General features: G+C 29.1%; 2 protein-coding genes across 11 annotated transcripts; both read right to left on the reverse strand.

The window, feature by feature from the left end:
- Positions 1 to 683: 683 nt before the first annotated feature.
- LOC118451366 (saccharopine dehydrogenase-like oxidoreductase) lies at positions 684 to 4212 on the reverse strand. Of its 4 annotated transcripts, XM_085655033.1 has the most exons (9): positions 4069 to 4171; positions 3482 to 3497; positions 3045 to 3228; positions 2743 to 2918; positions 2297 to 2613; positions 2009 to 2155; positions 1847 to 1934; positions 1485 to 1744; positions 684 to 1399 (listed from the first exon to the last, which is right to left on the reverse strand). In XM_085655033.1, coding segments are annotated over exons 1-9 (1296 nt in total). In that variant the 5' UTR covers positions 4071 to 4171; the 3' UTR covers positions 684 to 1293. The 4 variants fall into 4 exon arrangements, with proteins under 4 accessions (XP_085511159.1, XP_085511160.1, XP_085511161.1 ...); XM_085655034.1 differs by lacking the exon at positions 3482 to 3497 and having other exon boundaries at positions 4069 to 4212; XM_085655035.1 differs by lacking the exons at positions 3482 to 3497; positions 4069 to 4171 and adding an exon at positions 3932 to 3956.
- Positions 4213 to 5680: 1468 nt separating this feature from the next.
- Positions 5681 to 19666, reverse strand: Chd1 (chromodomain-helicase-DNA-binding protein 1). 7 transcript variants are annotated; one of them, XM_035888071.2, is made up of 16 exons: positions 19574 to 19666; positions 15636 to 15748; positions 14547 to 14828; positions 13658 to 13846; positions 13384 to 13550; positions 13130 to 13293; positions 12878 to 13037; positions 12479 to 12791; positions 12182 to 12389; positions 9741 to 12035; positions 9292 to 9411; positions 8912 to 9139; positions 8476 to 8805; positions 7895 to 8388; positions 7669 to 7782; positions 5681 to 7569 (listed from the first exon to the last, which is right to left on the reverse strand). In XM_035888071.2, exons 1-16 carry the CDS (start codon positions 19643 to 19645, stop codon positions 7350 to 7352), a joined length of 5469 nt encoding a protein of 1822 aa, XP_035743964.1. In that variant the 5' UTR covers positions 19646 to 19666; the 3' UTR covers positions 5681 to 7349. The 7 variants fall into 7 exon arrangements, with proteins under 7 accessions (XP_035743964.1, XP_035743963.1, XP_085520699.1 ...); XM_035888070.2 differs by having other exon boundaries at positions 13381 to 13550; XM_085664573.1 differs by lacking the exon at positions 19574 to 19666 and adding an exon at positions 18139 to 19567 and having other exon boundaries at positions 13381 to 13550.
- Positions 19667 to 20175: the final 509 nt, after the last annotated feature.

Below are 20175 nucleotides of genomic sequence, written 5' to 3' on the forward strand. Positions count from 1 at the left end.
AAAAGTCATTAAAACGATACTTAAGGTATTTCTAAATACAATATAATTAATGTGGCAAGGTTAATAGAATATATAAAATATACTTTCGAGATAATAAATTTGGATTGGTCGATTCGAAGGTTGATTTGAATATGAAAGACCGCCATTGTGGTCGGCCTTCCATTAAAAAAAAAAAAAAAGCAATCTATTTTATTACAAAGAATGAGTCATACTTCCTCAAGCGAGTTTTCCTTCAAAAAAAAAAAAAAAAAATATGTAAGATACGATCCGTACATTTCTGAAAATAATTATGAAAGTAATTACGCGAGTAAATAATTATTGAAAGTAATTATGTGCCTACCTGGGTATCTACATACGTAAAATGCCGTAGATATGATACATTGGGTTTTCAGTGTCGCCAACCTATTGGTTATGCTCTGAGATTATGACCAACAAGGATAACGATATTATGACGTCGTACAGATTATAATTTACGAAGAAAGTCCACTTTCCCTTTGTCCATATTTACTTTGATAGATCTCTTTCCTTTATATTTTATATACATCAAGCTTCATATTTTATATTCATCGGATTTTGACAACAAATGTGATATTTTTTCCAAATGTTATTTACAATAATACAAACCAAATGTAAAATTTATAATCGATTGATAATAGTAAATTAAATGAAACATATTAATCGGATTAAAATATTAATAGAAATATATTTGAACGATAACTTTTCTCGGAATTAATTATCCTAATGTAAAGAAAAATTGTATATTATTCTCTTTCATATAATTGTACAAAGAAAGAGTTATTTCTTTTTATATTGAATTGTTCGGAAAGTTCGTGCCAATTTTGTCATCACGCCATCTACCAAAAATCGGGACGAATCCGATACTTATGATTATTATTCTTAATTCGCAATTCTTTATTGTGTAATTATAATTGAAATAAAAGAAATAACATTTTACGTTTTATTTATAACATAATAAAAATGTAAAAATGTAAATAATCATAAAATACCATAATATTAAAATTAATAGCCATAATATCTTCGAGAGAACCATGTTAACTTATATCCTTCATGTTTGTTATAAACAATAGTAAATAATACAATATCAAAATGTGTTTATAAAACATTAGCTCTAACTCTTATCACAAATTATTTTTCTACTTTGTAAAAATATTAAAACCAAAACCGAAAATTTAAATTTATAACACAGACATTACATTGAAGATAAGTAACAAACGATAAGTAATACGAAAAAAATATTGAAAGACCTTATCCTGTAATATGTTAATAATACCTTCATTTTTCAATGGATGAAATAACTTCAAATTTAAGACATTTTTTGCTTAATTCATCGATAAGAGAAGTCTTACTAAATGCGGCAGCAGTAGTAAAGATACCTCCACTAAAATAAACAAAAAAATATATATATTATTTAACGTAAATAAAATTACGAAACACAAACACAATAGTGAATAAAAATAATTTACCCTTCAGGCATTTTATCAGATTCCTTCAAAATGATAAGAGCACATAACATTACAGCAACACTAGTAATAGTGTAAGGATTAACACCAGTAACTTTTGTAACCATCTCCTTATTTGGAGGATCAGAATGAACATCAGAAGGTTCACTTAATTTTTCAGTCCAACCACGTGCTAAGAAAGTGAAAGATAGTTTTAATTCATTTAATGTTTTTTCGGTTGGTTCTTCATGACTTATGAATCCACAAGTAAATAGTTTGGGATACTGAAAACAAATAATGCTTTTCTCATTTCATATTAAAACAAACATATTTTTAATAGAGATGTATCTCATTCATCATCTCTCTTAATTATATTATTTATTTACCTTTAATATTAAACTGCATCCATATGAAAATTTCATAAGAAAATAAAATATAATCATAAAACTCAGCATAAATATATAAAATAGAGATCTAGGAAAGAAAAATGTTCGATTAATTGGATAATTTTTTAATTATTAAATTTATATTTATAAAAGAATACTAACGGGAATCCAATATATACTTCAGCCTGAATAGGTCTCTGGTTATATTTTTCAAAGAAATATCTTTGTGAACGATAGATTATTGAACGATCTGTAGATGGAAATGGTACGGACCATTCATTTGTAAAAGCACATTTATGTGGAAGCCCTCTAGTAAAAAGAAAAAGAAAGAAAAAGAAAGAAAAAGAAAAAAAATGACATTATAATATATAATAAATAATTTTGTATATTGTCTACACATAATTTTTTTATAATGTATTTAAACATCAATTATACGATAATTCAACTAACTTAAATTTTAATTTGGGCTTCAATTCTGGTAATTTCTTAGAAAATATTTTTTTACGAATATTATGTAATTTTTCCTTTTGATTGAATCCATAAATAAAACTTTCCAAGGTCGTAAAGTTTGCTACAGGTTTGTTATAATTGTTCGAACTCAAGTAATTAAAGTATACTTCGGTACTATTAACTTCCCCACCAAACTTTTGTTGTGTAAAAACCATGCCAAGATCTGAAGGAATGCTATCAAAACCGCAAGCATTTACAATATAGATACCAGCATTTTGTGCCGCTTCGTTATACTTCAACTGCATTTCTTCTATGAACTACAAATAGTCAAAATACAATATAATAATCAATAAAAAAGAATTATTTTTATGATATTGAATATAATGTATCTTTTCCCTAAAACATATTAATAATTTATCCAATATTAAAATGAAATCATTACATACCAGAGGTTCTCCAGTAATATCAACATAATGAATTTTGGCAGCTATACAAGCTTTAATAACAGGTTCGCCATAATGTACATATGGACCGCAACAATTTACAAGCACTTTTGCCTTTTCTACCATTTTCTTAAGAGATTCTTCATCCTTTATATCCGCAATAATAATGGGAACGTTTTCTAAATATCATTTACATAAATTAATATCACATATCTAATTCTGAAGATATTAGTCATCAATATGTATGTTAAATTAATACAATTTATAGATTGATATAAAGTATAATTTGAATGCATAAATTTTACCAATATCCGGTGCACACGCTTTAACAGTAGATTCTAATGCCTCTTTTCTACGTCCAGCTACGCCAAAATTAAATTCTGTTTCTTTAGCCAAACGTGCTGCTTCTTTAACAACATATTGTCCAGTAAATCCAGTAGCACCAAATATTATTATATCCAACTTATTGTTCTTCATTTTGATGAAATTCTATGAAACATATATATTAAGTATGTAAGATTTGAACTGTATAAAAAGGTCATTGCAACACATAAAAGATTAAATAAAAGAAAAAAAATAATACTGGACTGTAAAAAATCTTCAATCAGGCAAAAATATTTACAATTTACAAAATAATTTATATTATTTTATATATATATATTAAATAATAATTTAATTTGAAACGTTTATAATTTTCCTTCCTTTATAATCTTCTCAAGATAGAAATGAATGTGCGACGTACCTGTAACCTGACACGCCTTGTTTTTTATTTATGCGAATTAAGAATTCAATCAATTAATGAATAAAATAAATAAATTCTTATATCTTATATATTGATTTATAAATTTAACACAATTGAATATCTGTGTTATTATTTCAAGATTTTATCCTAGACTAACTTTAACAAATAACTATGAAAAAGTATGACTCTTAAAAATAAAAGTTATATATATATATGTTCATTACATATGAATAAATACATATATTTTTTTTTATATTCGTCCGATAGTTTTTTGCGATCATCTAGGAATATTAACAAATTAATTGAATTATTTCAAACTATATTATCATAAATTTATACCAAAATTATTATATTATTATTATTATTAATGTCCCCTCTACTATTATAATAATATTATTATATTATTATAAATTTATATTAAAATTACTATATTATTATTATTAGTATCACCTTAAGCATGCATAACAATTAATTTCCGGTAGATTAAAATAAATAGTGTTAATAAGTTGTTAATTTAGTTTTTTTCTGATCAATACGTATATTCTTTTTTTTTTTTTTTTCTTTTTAATAATAGATATAATACGCACATGTGACAATTCCATTTACGACAAAGAAAATAAAATTTTGGTTGAATATCTTTTCATGAGTTCATTCCTATTATTCCTATGATGTAGAATTCCCCAGCGATTTATTTTTCTTTAGCGTTTCCCCTATACGACTAAATTACTTCATCTACGTTTCTTCTACTTCACTATAGTACTAGACTGATAACAATGATAATAATAACAATAATAATAATAATAATAATAATAATAATAATAATAATAATAATGTATTGAAATATGTATATTTTATATTATAATAATAAAGACAATATTGATATATTACTTTTAAAAAATTTAGGATCAATCATCAATAAATATGTGTCCATTCTCGAATCGAAGGATTATATGATGTTTATGGCAAATCAACAATTTCGAGCAAAAGATACTAACCATATTAAATATAAATATATTCTTCTACTTTTTTTCCTTATCATTGTTCTTGTTACTATATGATTATATATTATTACTGTAGTAATTATGGTAATAATTGTAATAATATAAAGTAATTCTACAAAAGAAATAGTACTGAGAGAAAAATCTCGATAATATTAATCCTTTCAAATATTTATATTATGAAATATCGTGAAAGGAAATATGTGTTTTGATCTTTATAAAAAATAATATATAATATATAAGTATGCATTCAGTGATTATTATTATTATTTTTTCTTTTTACAAAAATAATCATCAAATATACATACTTTATATACATTTATATTTATATACTTTATATACATTTGTCATTAAAGAAAATTGCACGTTTGCTCTGTCCTATCTAATGCAGGACAGATCATCGCGAAACTCACGTTAATCACCATCAATGGAAGAAATAAATATAAATAAAACGTAATAAAGTAATAAAAATAAATCTTACTAAATCATTAAATAAAGAAAATGATATTACATCATTTATTGTATAATTAATAATTATTTTATTCTCTTATTTTATATTTACATGTTTGTTTATCTTCTTAATGTTCATGACTTGTACACGGCTAATAATAAATTAAAAATAGCTCGCTGTGTTTTGAGAACATTACTTTGCAATTAAAAAATTAAACTAGCTGATTTCTATCACGGTGTGGCGTACATGTATTTTTCTTTTCACAAATATGTATGTCGGACACAAAATATGATTAATACAGTAGCAAGATTCTATATATATCACTCTGGCCAGATTCTTATATGTTAATATATATTCTAATATTTATACAAATGCACACTAAAATTGCAAAATGTTATCTATCAAGTAATTAGTTTTTATGAATAAAATAATCTACAAAATAATTTATATATATATTTTTTTTTTTTTGTACAATCTAATAAAGGCATAGTATTTAGTATTGAAGATGAGTTTAATCGTAAAATATAATTCATACCGTTGTAATAAAGCTTTTTCGTCGTGTAAACGTGAATTCATTTTCGATAAATCAATAAATCTATTCGATCACTTTCGTTTTTTTTTATGCGATTACAAAAATTCAGCATATATATATATACATACATTTATATATATATATTTATATATGTGTGTATATATATACATATATATATATACATATATATATATATATATATGTATATATATATATATATATATATATAGAGAGAGAGAGAGAGAGAGAGAGAGAGAAATGGATAAGATATACGAAAAACGGAATACTTTACAAAACACCAGAGAACATGATAAATGGTGCATTCGGTATTCCTACTGAAAAGTGCTATATAAATGTCATGATTATCAAGAGTTGGATTAAAAAATATTTCAATAGATCAAAGTTCTTTCAGAGTGTCTTATAATTATATAATTAAAATTTTTTTTTCTTCTTATACATATCTCTAATTATATCCCTCCATCTTTTATTGAAGCAGGGCTGAGAGAGATGAACAATTCTTCCTATTATTTTAATCAAGTTTAAAGGAAACTGTTGTACAATCTCTCTTGTAGGCCCTACAATTAAATAGAATACAACCATTAATCTTATCCTAATATTTACATTATTTCACACTCTTATTTTCAGGTAGGATACAAACTTGTATTTTAAAGGAGTTAACTCAAACGTAGAGAATAGTTATCTATATCTTATATCAAGATATACAGTTTTATAAAAATCAATAGAAAAAAAAGTGATCAAAATTGAGTTATCGCTTTGAATAATATGTATATGATATAGCTATTTGTTCGACGACACAATAAATTTTAATAAATCTTAGATTTGTCTAGTACAAGACATATTGTTATACTTCAATGTATGATTTTAATCAAAATATTAGACTTACTATTTTTCCTTTACCAACATATTTCAAATCGAAATTATAACGCAATATGCAAAATGCAAAAATTTATATATGACAGAAGTCGATAAAATTTTTGGAACATGCTCATCATATTATATGGACTGTCAGCCAACTGGCAATGAAATCATGCCTTAATACAAATTTATTTCATTACGAACTAATATCTTAAAATATCAAAGGAGTAATCTTGAAAATGAAGTGATTTTTGAATGATGAATGATACTACCTAAGTAACACACCCAAAATGAACCTATACACATAAAGAATTGGAAATGCAAAATATATGAGAGATGAAATGGATGGGAAGGCATTTTGTTTGTTTCAAACAATTGGTTTGTTAATTGGAGCGATATATGACAGTATAAACTATATCTATATCCACTGTTGTATAACTCAGTTCTATAGAATTACTCGCGTTAAACAATTGTTATACGTATAAATAACAGTAGATATTAGACATGTCTTCTAAATTAAAGAAGACTTTTGAACGTAATTTTTCATTTGATAGAAATCACTGGCGTATTATCTCTGTTACGAATATCTCTCATAAAAGCTCTAACATATAAAAAAAGTTATAATTATGTTTTAATGATATATCTGATATTTATATATATATATATATATATATATATATATATATATATATATATCATATATATACATATATCAGTTTATCATTTTTTGCACAATCTATCTTTAAAGTTTTCCTGAAACGATCACCTGTTGATCATTGTAAAATTATTTTGTTGCGTGTTAAGTAAGCAGTGGAATCGACTTTTTACATAGCTACAAGTCATAAGTGGTGCTAAATCACAGAAAGGATTATATATTGAATTTAATACATTTAACACACATTTCCTTTCTGTTAATTAGCACTACTGTAAGTGCTGTGTCGTGTAAAATTATATGACGTTACAACGGAATTATAACCGTTTTAGAATACATAAGAACGCCCAAAAGGAGCACTAGGAATTGGCATTTGGTGGTGGCGGCCTCCTATCATAATCTCTTCTATAATCCTTACTAGGTCGCCATTCGTTTGAATAACTATCTCCTGGATATCCTCGACCTCTAAAATGGCTTGGTGGCATGTCATTTGGTGCATACCCACCGCCACCTCCACTTCCGTAGCTACCTGGACCGTATCCATAGCTCGGTGGCCCAGATGGATACCTGTAAAAATTACTAAAATCCAGCTTACTGAGAATGATTTAAGTTGACCTTAGGAAAAAAGGCCAAAACATATATGGATGCATACATAAAATCTATGAATAAAATACAAACCTTCTTTTATCGTTTATATGCATACCACGATCTCTATCTCTATCTCTATCTCGATGATATCCACCAGACAGACGTCCATAAGATTCAAATCTATCACGTTTGTGGTCAGTAAATCTGAAAACGGACATATATTAAAAATTAATCGAACCGTAAGTTGACAAATAAAAATACATTCATTCCATATGATATAATAAAAAAAAAAAAAAAAAAAAAATCAAAAGCATACCTTCCATCTCTCATATCTCTTGTATCCCTAGGTAAGATCCAATGATCGTCTTCTCTACTCCCACTATAATGTCCGCCCATATTATAACCACCGCTATCCCTTCTGATTCGTTCATCCTTTCCACAATTTAATCTGTCCATGCCTCTATCATTGTGACTTCTGTCTCTATCTCTGTCTCGTTCCCGATCTCGTTTCATATCTTTCGACTTTGAATCTTTTTGTTCTTTATGCCTTGACGTTTCCGTTGTATTAGTTGTACTCGACGTAGAATTTGCGGTTGACGTTATAGGAGTAATTGTAATAGCACCGATAGTAACAGCTGAGGTGTTGCTAATATTGCTCATCGCATTAATAGCTGTAACATGTTTCTTACTTGGGATACTGCTGTTAGAACTATCTTCTATATCATCGATTCTACGCTTATTTTGCCGATCTTTATTACTGGAATCCGCTAATTGTTTGTCGTTATGTTTGTCATACGATTTTTCATGTTTCTATTTAAACAAGTAATATTTCATTTGTAATGGACATTCGTCGTATACAGGATATAACATATGTATTATATATAAAAAGAAATGTACCTTTGAATTACTTGTTTCTTCCTTCTTTTCAGGACTAGATGTTACACTTACATTACTGTCTCCGCCACCTTTTCTCGTTGCATGCTTATATAATTTATATAACTTTTTAGCATCAAATTCTGTAAATTTTGATACAAAATACCACAAATTACTTCGCCATTCTTTTATTTGCTCAGGATCCTTGTATTCTGCAAGACAAGTATTAATTTGATTTCCAATTTGAACAAGACAGTGGCGTGTATGGGCTACTTGCTCTGCTTCGCTCAATGATTGATCTGGTCTATCCAAAGCTTTTAAAGCTTTTTTCACTGGACGCATCTTCTCCTTGCACTGAATAAGATAATATATAAAAAAATTAACATTTATTTATTTATTCTTTTAAACTTTGTATCTAATACTAGATAATTTTAAGAAACCATATGGAAAGTGTATTTACCTCATTGAATATAGATGGATCTAAATCACCAAGAACGTCAAGAGCTCGTGGTTCATTATTTGCCGTGAAATGCATCGGTCCTGCAGTTTGTTTATTCTTTTTAGTCTTCTTATTTTCCTTTTTATCCTTCTTAACCTTTTTCTCCTTCTTCTTCTCTTCAGACGCCTCCTCGGGTTCCTCTTTAATCTCCTTTTTAACAATAACGTCTTCTTCTTTCTTTATGGGTACCTGCAAACGAAGTCAAAATTTAAGTAGACCGAACGTTTTTCTTTCTTTTTTTCTTTTTTTTTTTTTTTCTTTTTTTTTTTTTACTTTCCCTATCTCTCTCTCTCTCTTTCTCTCTCGACATTTATTTCGCCTATTCTCAACGATTAACTTACTTTATCGATTTTTGTCTTAAGCTTTTTACTCTCTTCTCCTGAACTCTCATTTTCTTCTATTATTTCTTTAGTAATTGCTGTTTTTACTTCTTTTGGTTTTCTAGGTTTCCTTGTTCGTGTCTGAAACGGAGATTGAAAGTATACTGAACAAAACCGAAGACCATGAATATGGTGGATACAAAATAATAAAAAACAAAAAGAGAGAAAAAAGAAAAAACAAAACGAAACGAAACGAGACGAAACGAAAAAGAAAACAAAAGAAAACAAACGAAGAATGTTAATATTAAAAAAGGGAATAAATGTTCTTAATAATTAAGCGATTCGCTTGAGAGAGAAGAGAAAGGATCGAGAAACCTTCGGAAAAAAAAAAAAAAATAAAAAAAAAAAAAAAATAAATAAAAAAATAAAAAAATAAAAAAAGAATGAGAAAGAAAATCGGCAAAACTTACCACGCCATGCTTGAAATCCATTTGCTTTTTAAGAACCTTTAACAAGTACTCAGCACGAGCGGTCACCCGTTTACATTGAATCTTACTACCATTGGGAAGAATTTTATCACCGAGCTTTAAACTGGCATCTGTTTTAATAGCTTCCCAAGAGCCCATACCATGCTGATATATGCCTCTTAGAAGCTTAGAATCATCTTCGGAGTTCCAATCGCAGTCAAAATTAGCCGGCTTAACTTTAATATCAAGATGCCAATTGGCTCTTTGTTCGGCATCCGACGGAAGTGCTTGATCGAGAGGTTCCAATTCTTTTACGGCAGCAGAAAATGATTTTGCATTTACCATAACACCGCCCATTTTAAACGTAGGACCTCTTCCTCTTTTACGACCAGGTCCTTTACCCTCTTCCTCGCCTTTATTCTCTTTCGCTGTACTTTCAAATTCGGATAAGCAAGCTTCGCAACGAGATTGCAACTGTTCACCCAAATAACGTAATTCTGACATAGGTTTTTCTTGCAATTCGGCGTCCGCAGCGATATCGTCCAATCTTTTTAAAGGTGCTGTAAATTTCTTATAACTTTTGACGAATCTTCGAATTTCCGCATCAGTGAAACTCTTTATGTTCTCACGAGGCGTAACTCTTGGTCTACCTCTCTTCTTAGGTCTGTCATCGTCGCTACCTTCCACTTCGCTTCCAGACTCTTCACCTTCCTCGCTATCATCCGGCGTCTTTTTTCTCTTTCTACCTCTACCATCACCAGTTTGATTGATTTGTTGCAGCGTCTTACGACTTCTTGGCGGAAGATAAAGATCCTCCATTTCCTTAGACTTTTCTTCTTCTTCGACTTTTTTCCGAAAATTTTCTGGTATTATCTCAGCCCAGTCTTTACTTTCATCATCATTATCGTTAGGTTGACTAACAGGTTCCGATTCCTCCTCGAATGCAGCGAAACTGGCAACTTTAAATGCCGACAAAAGCTCGTCCCCTACGGTAGTAGGCCCTTCGTCCCTAGTCTCGGCTCTTCTTAAAATTTCATCGATGTCGCACGTAGGTTCTTCATCCCCATCCTCCTCGTCTTTAAACAATTCTTCTGCCCCAAATTTTAATATAGCATTTAAATCTTCCTTATTAAATGGGTTATTATTGGTCCCCGCATTTTTTTTATCTAAAACCGTTCTTCCAGTTGTATCCATTCTTTGTATAACCAAATGATCAAGAACCATCTTTTGTTTCGCTCGTTCAACAATTTCTTCTTCAACAGAATTTTTAGTTACCAATCGGTAAATGTTAACTTGATTTTTTTGTCCAATTCTATGGGCTCTTGCTTGAGCTTGTAAATCATTTTGTGGATTCCAATCTGAATCAAAGATGATCACGGTATCAGCCGTGGCAAGATTGATACCGAGTCCACCAGCTCTAGTTGATAATAAAAAACAAAAATCTGGCGAACCCTCGGCGTTAAAATGATCTAATGCTTGTTTTCTCAATTCTCCTTTTATACTTCCATCTAATCGTTGAAAAGGAAAGTGTCGTTTTTGCAAATATTCCCCAAGAATATCTAACATCCTTACCATCTGACTAAATATTAATACCCTATGCCCAGTTTCACGAAGTCGCACTAACAGTTTATCCAAAAGGACCAATTTTCCTGAACCTCTAATCAATTGTTGTAAATAGTCATCATTATTATCTTTTCTTTCACTTTCAGTAGGTTTCGTTAAAAAAGCATGATTACAACATTTTTTAAGTTCTATTACTATGTTGAGAAAGGTCATAGTAGAACCTTTAACACCCTTGCGCAAGGCATTGTAGTTTTTTGTCAATATCCACTTGTAATACTGTTTTTGCAAAGAAGTCATTTCTACGCGTAGAATTTGCTCGACCTTCGCAGGTAATGACTTCTCCACGTCCTTCTTAACACGCCTTAAGATAAAAGGTTCTAATTGTTTGTGTAACTTAGAATAACCTTTTTGGGCAGCATTGTCGTGTTCCTTTTCAAATTCTTCCCAAGAATTAAATTTAGCGGGCATTATGAAATGAAGTAACGCCCATAACTCCTTCAAACTGTTTTGTAATGGAGTACCCGTTATTAAAAGACGATGATTTGTATGAAATTCGGATAAAGCTTTATAAAGAAGTGAATCATCATTTTTTAATCTGTGAGCTTCATCCACTAAAAGTACTGCCCAATTTAAGGCACCCAAAAATGCTTTATCTTTAAGTACTATCTCATACGTGGTAAGTATTGCATTAAATTTTAATCTTTTTGAACTATAACACCATTCGTATTCTCTTATCTGGAAAAAAAAAAGGGAGAAAAAAGAAAAATTAGACAACATTCATTTAGAGAACATACGTCATTTATATGTATAACAGTGATAAGTGTGTATTCTAAGGTATAATTTTATAATCATGATATCGGAAAGAAAAAAAATTTACGTACGACATTTCGGGATGTTACGTCACCCAAATACGTAACAAAGTTCATGTCGGGTGCCCATTGGGCCATTTCTCTTTGCCAGGAAGTCATTGTTGAAAGAGGTACTACTAATAAAAACGGTCCATGAAGTTGATGAGTATGAAATAGATAATAAAGGAAGCATATGGTTTGTATGGTTTTTCCAAGACCCATTTCATCTGCTAAAATAACACTAAATAAAGAAAGTAAGTTATACGTCATTAAAAATGAGGAATTATAAATGACGATAAAATTGTCAATAAAAATTATATAAATATTCACCTATTTTCCTTGCACCAAGAATGGATCATCCAATTTAATCCGTCCATTTGGTAATCTCTTAAAACTAAATCTTTTCCTTTACCCATATATTCTGGCTGTCCTTTTAATTGATGAAACTTAGGTCTGATTTTAAGCACTTTACAATGTTTACTTGGGGTCCTTTTTGAATCTTCTCTGTCTCGGAATTCTTTTATCTTTACTGGCCATTTTTTAATTATTAATGCGCCATCTTCCCATGTTGCCTCGGCATACGGCAAACTTTCCCATTTACAATAATAATCGGGATGTTCTGAATCTGGCTTTTCATATTCAGCTACCGATACGAGTAAAACAATTATGATCTTGTATATATAATTAAATGAAATAAAATTATACATATATAATTCCTATATAGCTTACCAATAATTCTTTCCACATTGTTATAACTTTTTAAAAGTTCTTGTTGCAATTCTAACTGACATTCAAAATAATCTATATCCTCTGGTCCTGCATATTCTCTCCATTGTTTAATTTCTCGCTCGCGCTTTATAAAATTATCTAACTTTTTTAATCCCTTAACCTACAATCATATCAATACAATAAAAAAATCTATTATGAATTAATTTTAACATTATTAGAATGATTTCAACAATAATTAAATGTTAAATATACCTTTTGTGCTTTTAAAGATTCTTCTGACTCCCACGTATTATGTATATGCGACCAACCCTTCCACTTAATTAAATATTGTGTTTCAGTCTCCTCGGTCTTCAAATCCTTTGGATTGGGATCACCATTTTCTTCTACTGCATAAATTGTGGTGACATTTCCTGTAACTGTATTAATAAAATATTCAAAAACAATATTATTAACAATACTATTACTCTATGAATATATTATTATTGATCTAAAGTCAAACTAACCACCCTTTTTTCCTCTTCTCTGTCCCAAAATTCTTTCAACCGTTTCCGCATTATCAGGTTCTGCATTTGTAGTTGTCGTCTCATCAATTTCCACCAAATCTTCGCTATCAGTACCTTCTTCGCTTTCTTCTTTGTAACTAACTGCAGTACCCGTTCTTCTCGTAACTTGCCTATATTTTGTTTTATAAATGTTTCATATTTACGTTCTCAACAATACAATAATAAATTATTTATTATGAGTAATATATATATATATTGTGTTACTGCGTAAAAATACCTTCTGTTATCATCGCTATCAAACGAAGAATTATCAGAAGATTCAGAGATACGCTTCTTTCGTGCTCTAGCTTTTTCTTTAGACTTTTGTACCGCTCGCCTGTTTAAAGATTTACTAGGTGGTGGCCGTCTATTTTCTGACTCATCAGATTCTGATTCTGAACTCTCTGAATTCCACGAATTGTGTGAACTAAAATAAATAAATAGTTATTAGTTCACATCGGAAAAATGTTTTAAATCTTTATATTCTCGTTTAAATGTTTAAAACAATCATGTAGACAGTACTGAATTTATTTATATGAATGGATATTTAAAGAAAATAATTGTTTTAAGTAAATTTTCTTTACATATCACACTGACAAGAAATGAAATCAGTTTAATTATTTTCTGTTTTCTTTTTTTTTTTTCCACAGGTTTTTACATCAAGTATATCAAATATAATCAATATATATCTATATGCTTGCTTATGATTATACGTTGCACAAATATAAAATAGTGCCAATCTGTGCATTTCCTTAAAGTTGTTACAATTCACAAATACATTAATGATTAAATCACACATATGTTAACTATACAATTATGATGTAAAAAAGTGATTAAAGCATCAATAATTTAAAAGTAAACTTAAGAAAAGAGATTTTGTGTTAGGATTGATACACAATCATATATATGATTACCACATAGTATAACAATGATCTACATGACATGATGTGAGTATCCACCAATGCGGAAAAGCACGAAGAAAAACAAGCATAGAATTATAACTGTATATCTCTGTTCATTTATAATTTCTTTTTTTTTCCTCCACAAATCAAGTACATAAATCATCTTATAAACTCCTTACATAGAATTCGATCAATCAAAATTGTTCCATCGTTATCTCTACTTACCCCTTTTTTTTATATCTCTTGCGACCATCACTATCGCTTTCGCGTTGTGTTGCAAGTCTTTCAGGTTCTTTTCTAGAACGTCCAGATCTCCTAATGCCATATATATCAGGATTTTCGTCCCATTCACGACTAGACTCATTTTTAAGCCTAAGTTTTGCATCTGTGCTGTGATTAGAGGATTTGCTTTGTAAACTATCACTTTGTGCAGGTGCATCCAACCGCTCTGATTTTTCAGATTCGGAACCAGATCCAGAACCAGAACCGCTTGAGGAACTAGAGTCACTGAATGAGCAGCCAAGCAATTTGTTGTCACTACTTTGAATGATTATTATTTTATATCTTGAAATATATTTTATGTAAAATTAATATTTAATCAAGAAACCAAATTTAATGGGGAATTTTTAAATTTATAATATTATATTTGCCAATATATTTTTCATTAAAATCTTTTCCTATTATTATTCATTTCACATAGAAAGCATATTATATATGTATATAAGATGCCTATTGAAATAATATTAATTGTCCAACTAAAGATATATTTCAAGATATTATGAAGAATAAACTGATTTGCTTTTATTTCTACTGAAACATATTGCTAATGCTCCTATATAATAAAAATCAATACAAAAGATAATGACTGACATAATATGATATAAGTACAATTAAGAAAAAGTAAAATGTGTGATCACAGAAACTCAATGGAATACACATAGTTAGCAATATCATGAAGGCAAATGTTAGTGCTATATCAAGCTATAGCAATACACAATTAACTGAATGGCATATAATTGTCCCCATGTGTGTGTATATATATATATATATATATATATATATATATATATATATATATATATATACATATATATATCAGATAGTCCAGTACACAGTATGATAAAATCTGTACGAACAACAACAATAACACTAACAATTTCAAAATATTTGAGAAAAAAATATATTCATAGAACCATTTCTTGTATTAAAGGGAAATTAAATCATCTATGATTCAGTTATTTTGACATAAATAAAAAATTTGTCATACCAGACTTTCTGATTTCATAGGGAACATATAAATAAATAAATACATACCTATCTGTAGCAGAAGCAGATCCTGAATTACTTCCAGATGAGGAACTGTCACTTTTACTCTCGTTTTCAGAGTCAGATCCAGATTCCTTACCAGATTCAGATTCAATGGTTTTCTGTAATGTAATAATACCTAATACTATTTGACTTTAAATCAGAATGATTCAACCACAATGTTGTTTGGAATAAAAACATATAATATTTTCACATACTTCCTTTTCATCAATGTCAAATACTTGTCATAAGGTACATCTATACAATTAAAATGTACTCTTTACTTCTATTCATAAATCTATTATTTCATACTACTGCCACCTATGTAGAAGATAAATTGTCTTCCATTTCATGGAATATGTCCACCATTTTAAGAACAGAAGATTAAATATGAAGATTAAGAAACTTAAATTCTTCTTAGTTAGAAAATTAAGAAAAATGAAACATATACATATTATAAATAATGGATAAATAAAAATAATTAATAATTTACATTTAATAAAAAATTTAATACATTAAGATAATAATTGTAAGACTAAAGAGAAGTGGTTTTTCTCAACTACCCCAACATTCAATCATCTTACTTTAAAATATTTTAATCCCATAGTACATGCTAGATTTATCCAAATCTAATAATTTTTCTATACTATAATGAAAGGTACAGTGGGTTCCATAAAAAATGATATACTTCATTATTTAAATACTGTACATTTTTATTAAATAATTCAGGAAGTACATCAGCAACTTAGTTTACCCTGAATTTTAAGACAAAAATGTGTGTTGTGTATGTATGTATATATATATTTGATGAGAAGTTAAAATTACTGACAATGCAGTAATTATATAAATCTAAATATACTGTTTCTTAAAAGGCCACTAGTATGTTATTCAAATTAATATTACACAATAATAATTTAATTTCTCAACATGGGTAATACTAATTCATTTACAATTTATTTTTTAATGTCTTAAAATCAAGTAGAATAATATATTGTATTTGATAATAAAGTTTTCTTATAGCATTTTTACAAATGTTCTCTATATAAAATTGGATTGTATAATATTGGTATACACAAAATGCAATAATAATAATAAAGGATAAATCCGCCCTATTACATAAATAAATATATATATATGTAAATATATATATTATAAATATATACATACATATATATATATATATATATACATATACATATATATATAAACTTTTCCATAACATAATAAAAAATTTCTTAGATTCTTTATCTTGATAGATGTCGTATTGAAATAAGATAATAATGTAAATCTAAAGCTAGTCTAATGCAAGTAAAAAATCCTGTAAGTTTTGCAAAAATGACAATTTTATCATGAAATAGAAAATATAATTCATTAATCGCTTGTTTCATTTAAAAATATTATTATTCGATACTCTCATTTCTTAGTTAATTACTAGAGATTTTGTGCGTAGCAGCACACCATTAACTAATTACAATTAAAAATATGTAAACTTAGAAAAATATTTAATTCTCAAGGGCAATGTATATTGTTAAATCCAATGTGTATACCGTATATACATTTTCCATAATCGTTTGAACATAATAATAAGAATAATATAAACAGTTTTAATTTTACTTTCAATGTATAATTTTGTACTTCATCAAAGAGATTCTGAATGATTAGTTTTTTTAAATGATACATAAAATTCATTTGCACACATTGCCTTTTTTATTTTGTAAATCAGATGAAAAAGAAAAAAGCACGATGAGAACAATATCTTTTACAGAAGAAAGAAGGATCTTCATAACTTGGTTTACATTTGGCAAAATTGATAAAAGAGATATGATATTCGTTATTAAACTCACTAATAATTCAAAAATGAGTGTAAAACTTTATAATAAGAAAATGCATGGTATATTTTAAATATTTCCAAGATGAAATTAATGAAATTAGTCTACTTCATGAGAGTGACAATGGTACACAACGGCGGCTATTATAGACAAACCATACATGAAGATCTTTAAGTTTAATTTGCAAAAATGGGTCTGTTTTAAATTTTTGAATAACCATGGTATCTGGTTGAAGGACAATACAAGGAATCATTTTTAACGAAAATTAGGGTGGAACACGAATATTTTCAGTGATAAATGTCATCTTGAAGCAATGTAAACAAACTTATAGGTTATTAAGAGACTGGAAAACTATGTAAAGTTGTAGAAAAGTGTGGCTGTGAAGAATCAAGTCCCTGAGCTCCCGAGGTCCTTTGGACCCCGCCCTACGCGGAAAAATGATTTAAATGAACGCAAAATTATTTTTTACATTTTTACAAGCTTTTTATTAATGGCAATACTCCTAAACGCGCGTCACAATGTGATTTTTCCTCTTATTCCAAACAACATCGTGGTCGTATATCGTTAATTGTTTTCTCACTATGACACCGAAGCTTGTTTCGGCGCCGAAAACAAATAATTATCGGTGAAAAAATCCGAAGGGATGCCCAAAATTGAACAATTTTCGAATCCCGTCCACTCACCTGCATCGTTTCGTCTACGCGTCGCATTGAACTTCGAATAACTGACGCACCACGCACAAATTCACGTTAATTTAACAAAAAAACTAATCCGTGTACACGTGTTCGCAATATTAATCGACTAATGATGTAGAGCGTCGTGACATCGTGCAAAATTATTGAATTTTCACGTACTATATGTTCACAGGCCTGTGCTTGGCCTCCATTTTGTGAACTCCGCTCGTTCTTTCGCCCTCCCCCATCCGTCTTCCCGTCATGCAACGCTTGGCCTGTCCCCTACCAGTCGACTACAGCGCACCCTTCCCGCCATCCCCCTCGCTAGTTTTCTTTCAAATAAATTTGACATATCGACAAATTTACCATTTTACAAGAAAATTTGGAAAAAAAAAAAATCTAGTTAGATTTATTTAATATTACTACTAATACTAGATCTAAAACTTTTCTTTTTGCCTGGTAGTCGAAAAAAACCAATGTGCGAAACGGAAATCGTTGTTAGACAGCCATTTTTATTACTCACGGAAATTTTACCCAGAATGCACAGCGTCAGTTTTTCGATTATTCAGTCAAATGCGCAATTAACATAAAATCTTACGACGCAACAGTCACGTATACTACGTAAAGGATTTCGTTATGTGGACGAGATTCTTTAACATGTTTTTTACTAACATAATAATTTCACGTACGAAATTTGACGAGAAAGAAAAAAATATACGTATCAATGTATACATACATACATACATACATACATACATACATACATATATAAATATATATATATATATGTGTGTATGTGTGTACACACATACATGTATAAAAAGAAAAATCCAATAAATTTGAACTTAGTTGTCGTAAAACGTCGTAAAGCTAATAAAAAATATTACGTAAGATCTCTTTTATGTATCTCGTTGACGTTTCGATCGAAAAAATTAATATTACGTCTCTCGTGTATGTCAACTTGACACAAACTTTTACAATTCGAACATAAGCGTTTTGATGATATCACAGAAAATTCTTCCGAGATACTACCACTAATATTTTATCGACATGATGGCACAATATTTAACGAGCTCAGGGACCTTAATTTCTACAGGTCACAATTTACGAAACAATGCACACTCGGAACGAGGCAATCTTAGTTTACGAATACTAATTTATACGAATAGCCGTATGTATGATGACACCATGCAAAGTGAAGCGTGGACCTCTTTTGAACGTAATGCGAATAAAAAATTTGCCGTTTTCCATCAGATTGGGTAGTGTTCGTGTGGCACGTAATTGCCTTAACTATAATTCTCTTATATCTAAGATAGAAAATAGAAGAAAAAAAATATAGTTCTAATGGAGCTAAGCGTTACCCGTTCCAATGAAAATCAGCCTGCGCTTTCGGAGGATATGGAACTAACGTATAATGACCAGAATGAAAGACGAAAAATATTACCCAAAGACCCGTGGCACATCGCACCGGAAAAGGAAGGGCCGCCGGAGGTTTCGAGACGCGATGCTTCGTCATTTCCAGTCGATAGTAACGCCTCTCTCGAATAATCGAAACTCTATACTCGACATTTCAACTCGTGAAGCGTGTGTGTACATATATATATATATATATATATATATATACATAACACACACGCTCATGTATGCATCTCGATCAATCATAGAAAGTTTACCTCGACTAAATTAAAAATATCCTTTCTTCTTCTAATTTCATTTATCCTCGACAATTGAGATAAAATATTTGGTCAATAAAGATTTATTTATTTACACAATTCATATGCAACGATATACATTGTGTAATGTACATATTACATATTGGTCAGAAATTCATAAAATGCAGAAATGATGGAACACGATAGCATAAAGAATATATGTACATATATTCTATACACTTTAAGATTAGTTACATACATATAGAACGCTCTTTTCTTAATACTGTTTTTTTTTCTTTTTTCTTTTTCTTTTTTTTTTTTTTGTTTTTTTTTTTTACGAATTACATTGAAAGTACAATTATGAATATACCGCGAAAGGAAAGTACTGCTGCAT

The sequence above is a fragment of the Vespa mandarinia genome, chromosome 2, assembly GCF_050613455.1.
Source record: "Vespa mandarinia isolate Hongniang chromosome 2, ASM5061345v1, whole genome shotgun sequence".
Lineage (NCBI taxonomy): Eukaryota > Metazoa > Arthropoda > Insecta > Hymenoptera > Vespidae > Vespa > Vespa mandarinia.

What these genes read in the sequence shown, in the direction of transcription:
- LOC118451366 (XM_085655033.1), bottom strand. An exon ending in AGCGTGTGCACCGGATATTG is followed by an intron (nt 2,919 to 3,044) that starts GTAAAATTTATG and finishes AATGATATTTAG; the next exon opens with AAAACGTTCCCATTATTATT. An exon ending in GAAGTATATATTGGATTCCC is followed by an intron (nt 1,935 to 2,008) that starts GTTAGTATTCTT and finishes TTTCTTTCCTAG; the next exon opens with ATCTCTATTTTATATATTTA.
- Chd1 (XM_035888070.2), bottom strand. Translation starts at nt 19,645, where the DNA reads ATGACGAAGCATCGCGTCTCGAAACCTCCGGCGGCCCTTCCTTTTCCG. An exon ending in GATAGCGATGATAACAGAAG is followed by an intron (nt 13,551 to 13,657) that starts GTATTTTTACGC and finishes AACAAAATATAG; the next exon opens with GCAAGTTACGAGAAGAACGG. An exon ending in AAGAAACAAGTAATTCAAAG is followed by an intron (nt 8,389 to 8,475) that starts GTACATTTCTTT and finishes TTGTTTAAATAG; the next exon opens with AAACATGAAAAATCGTATGA.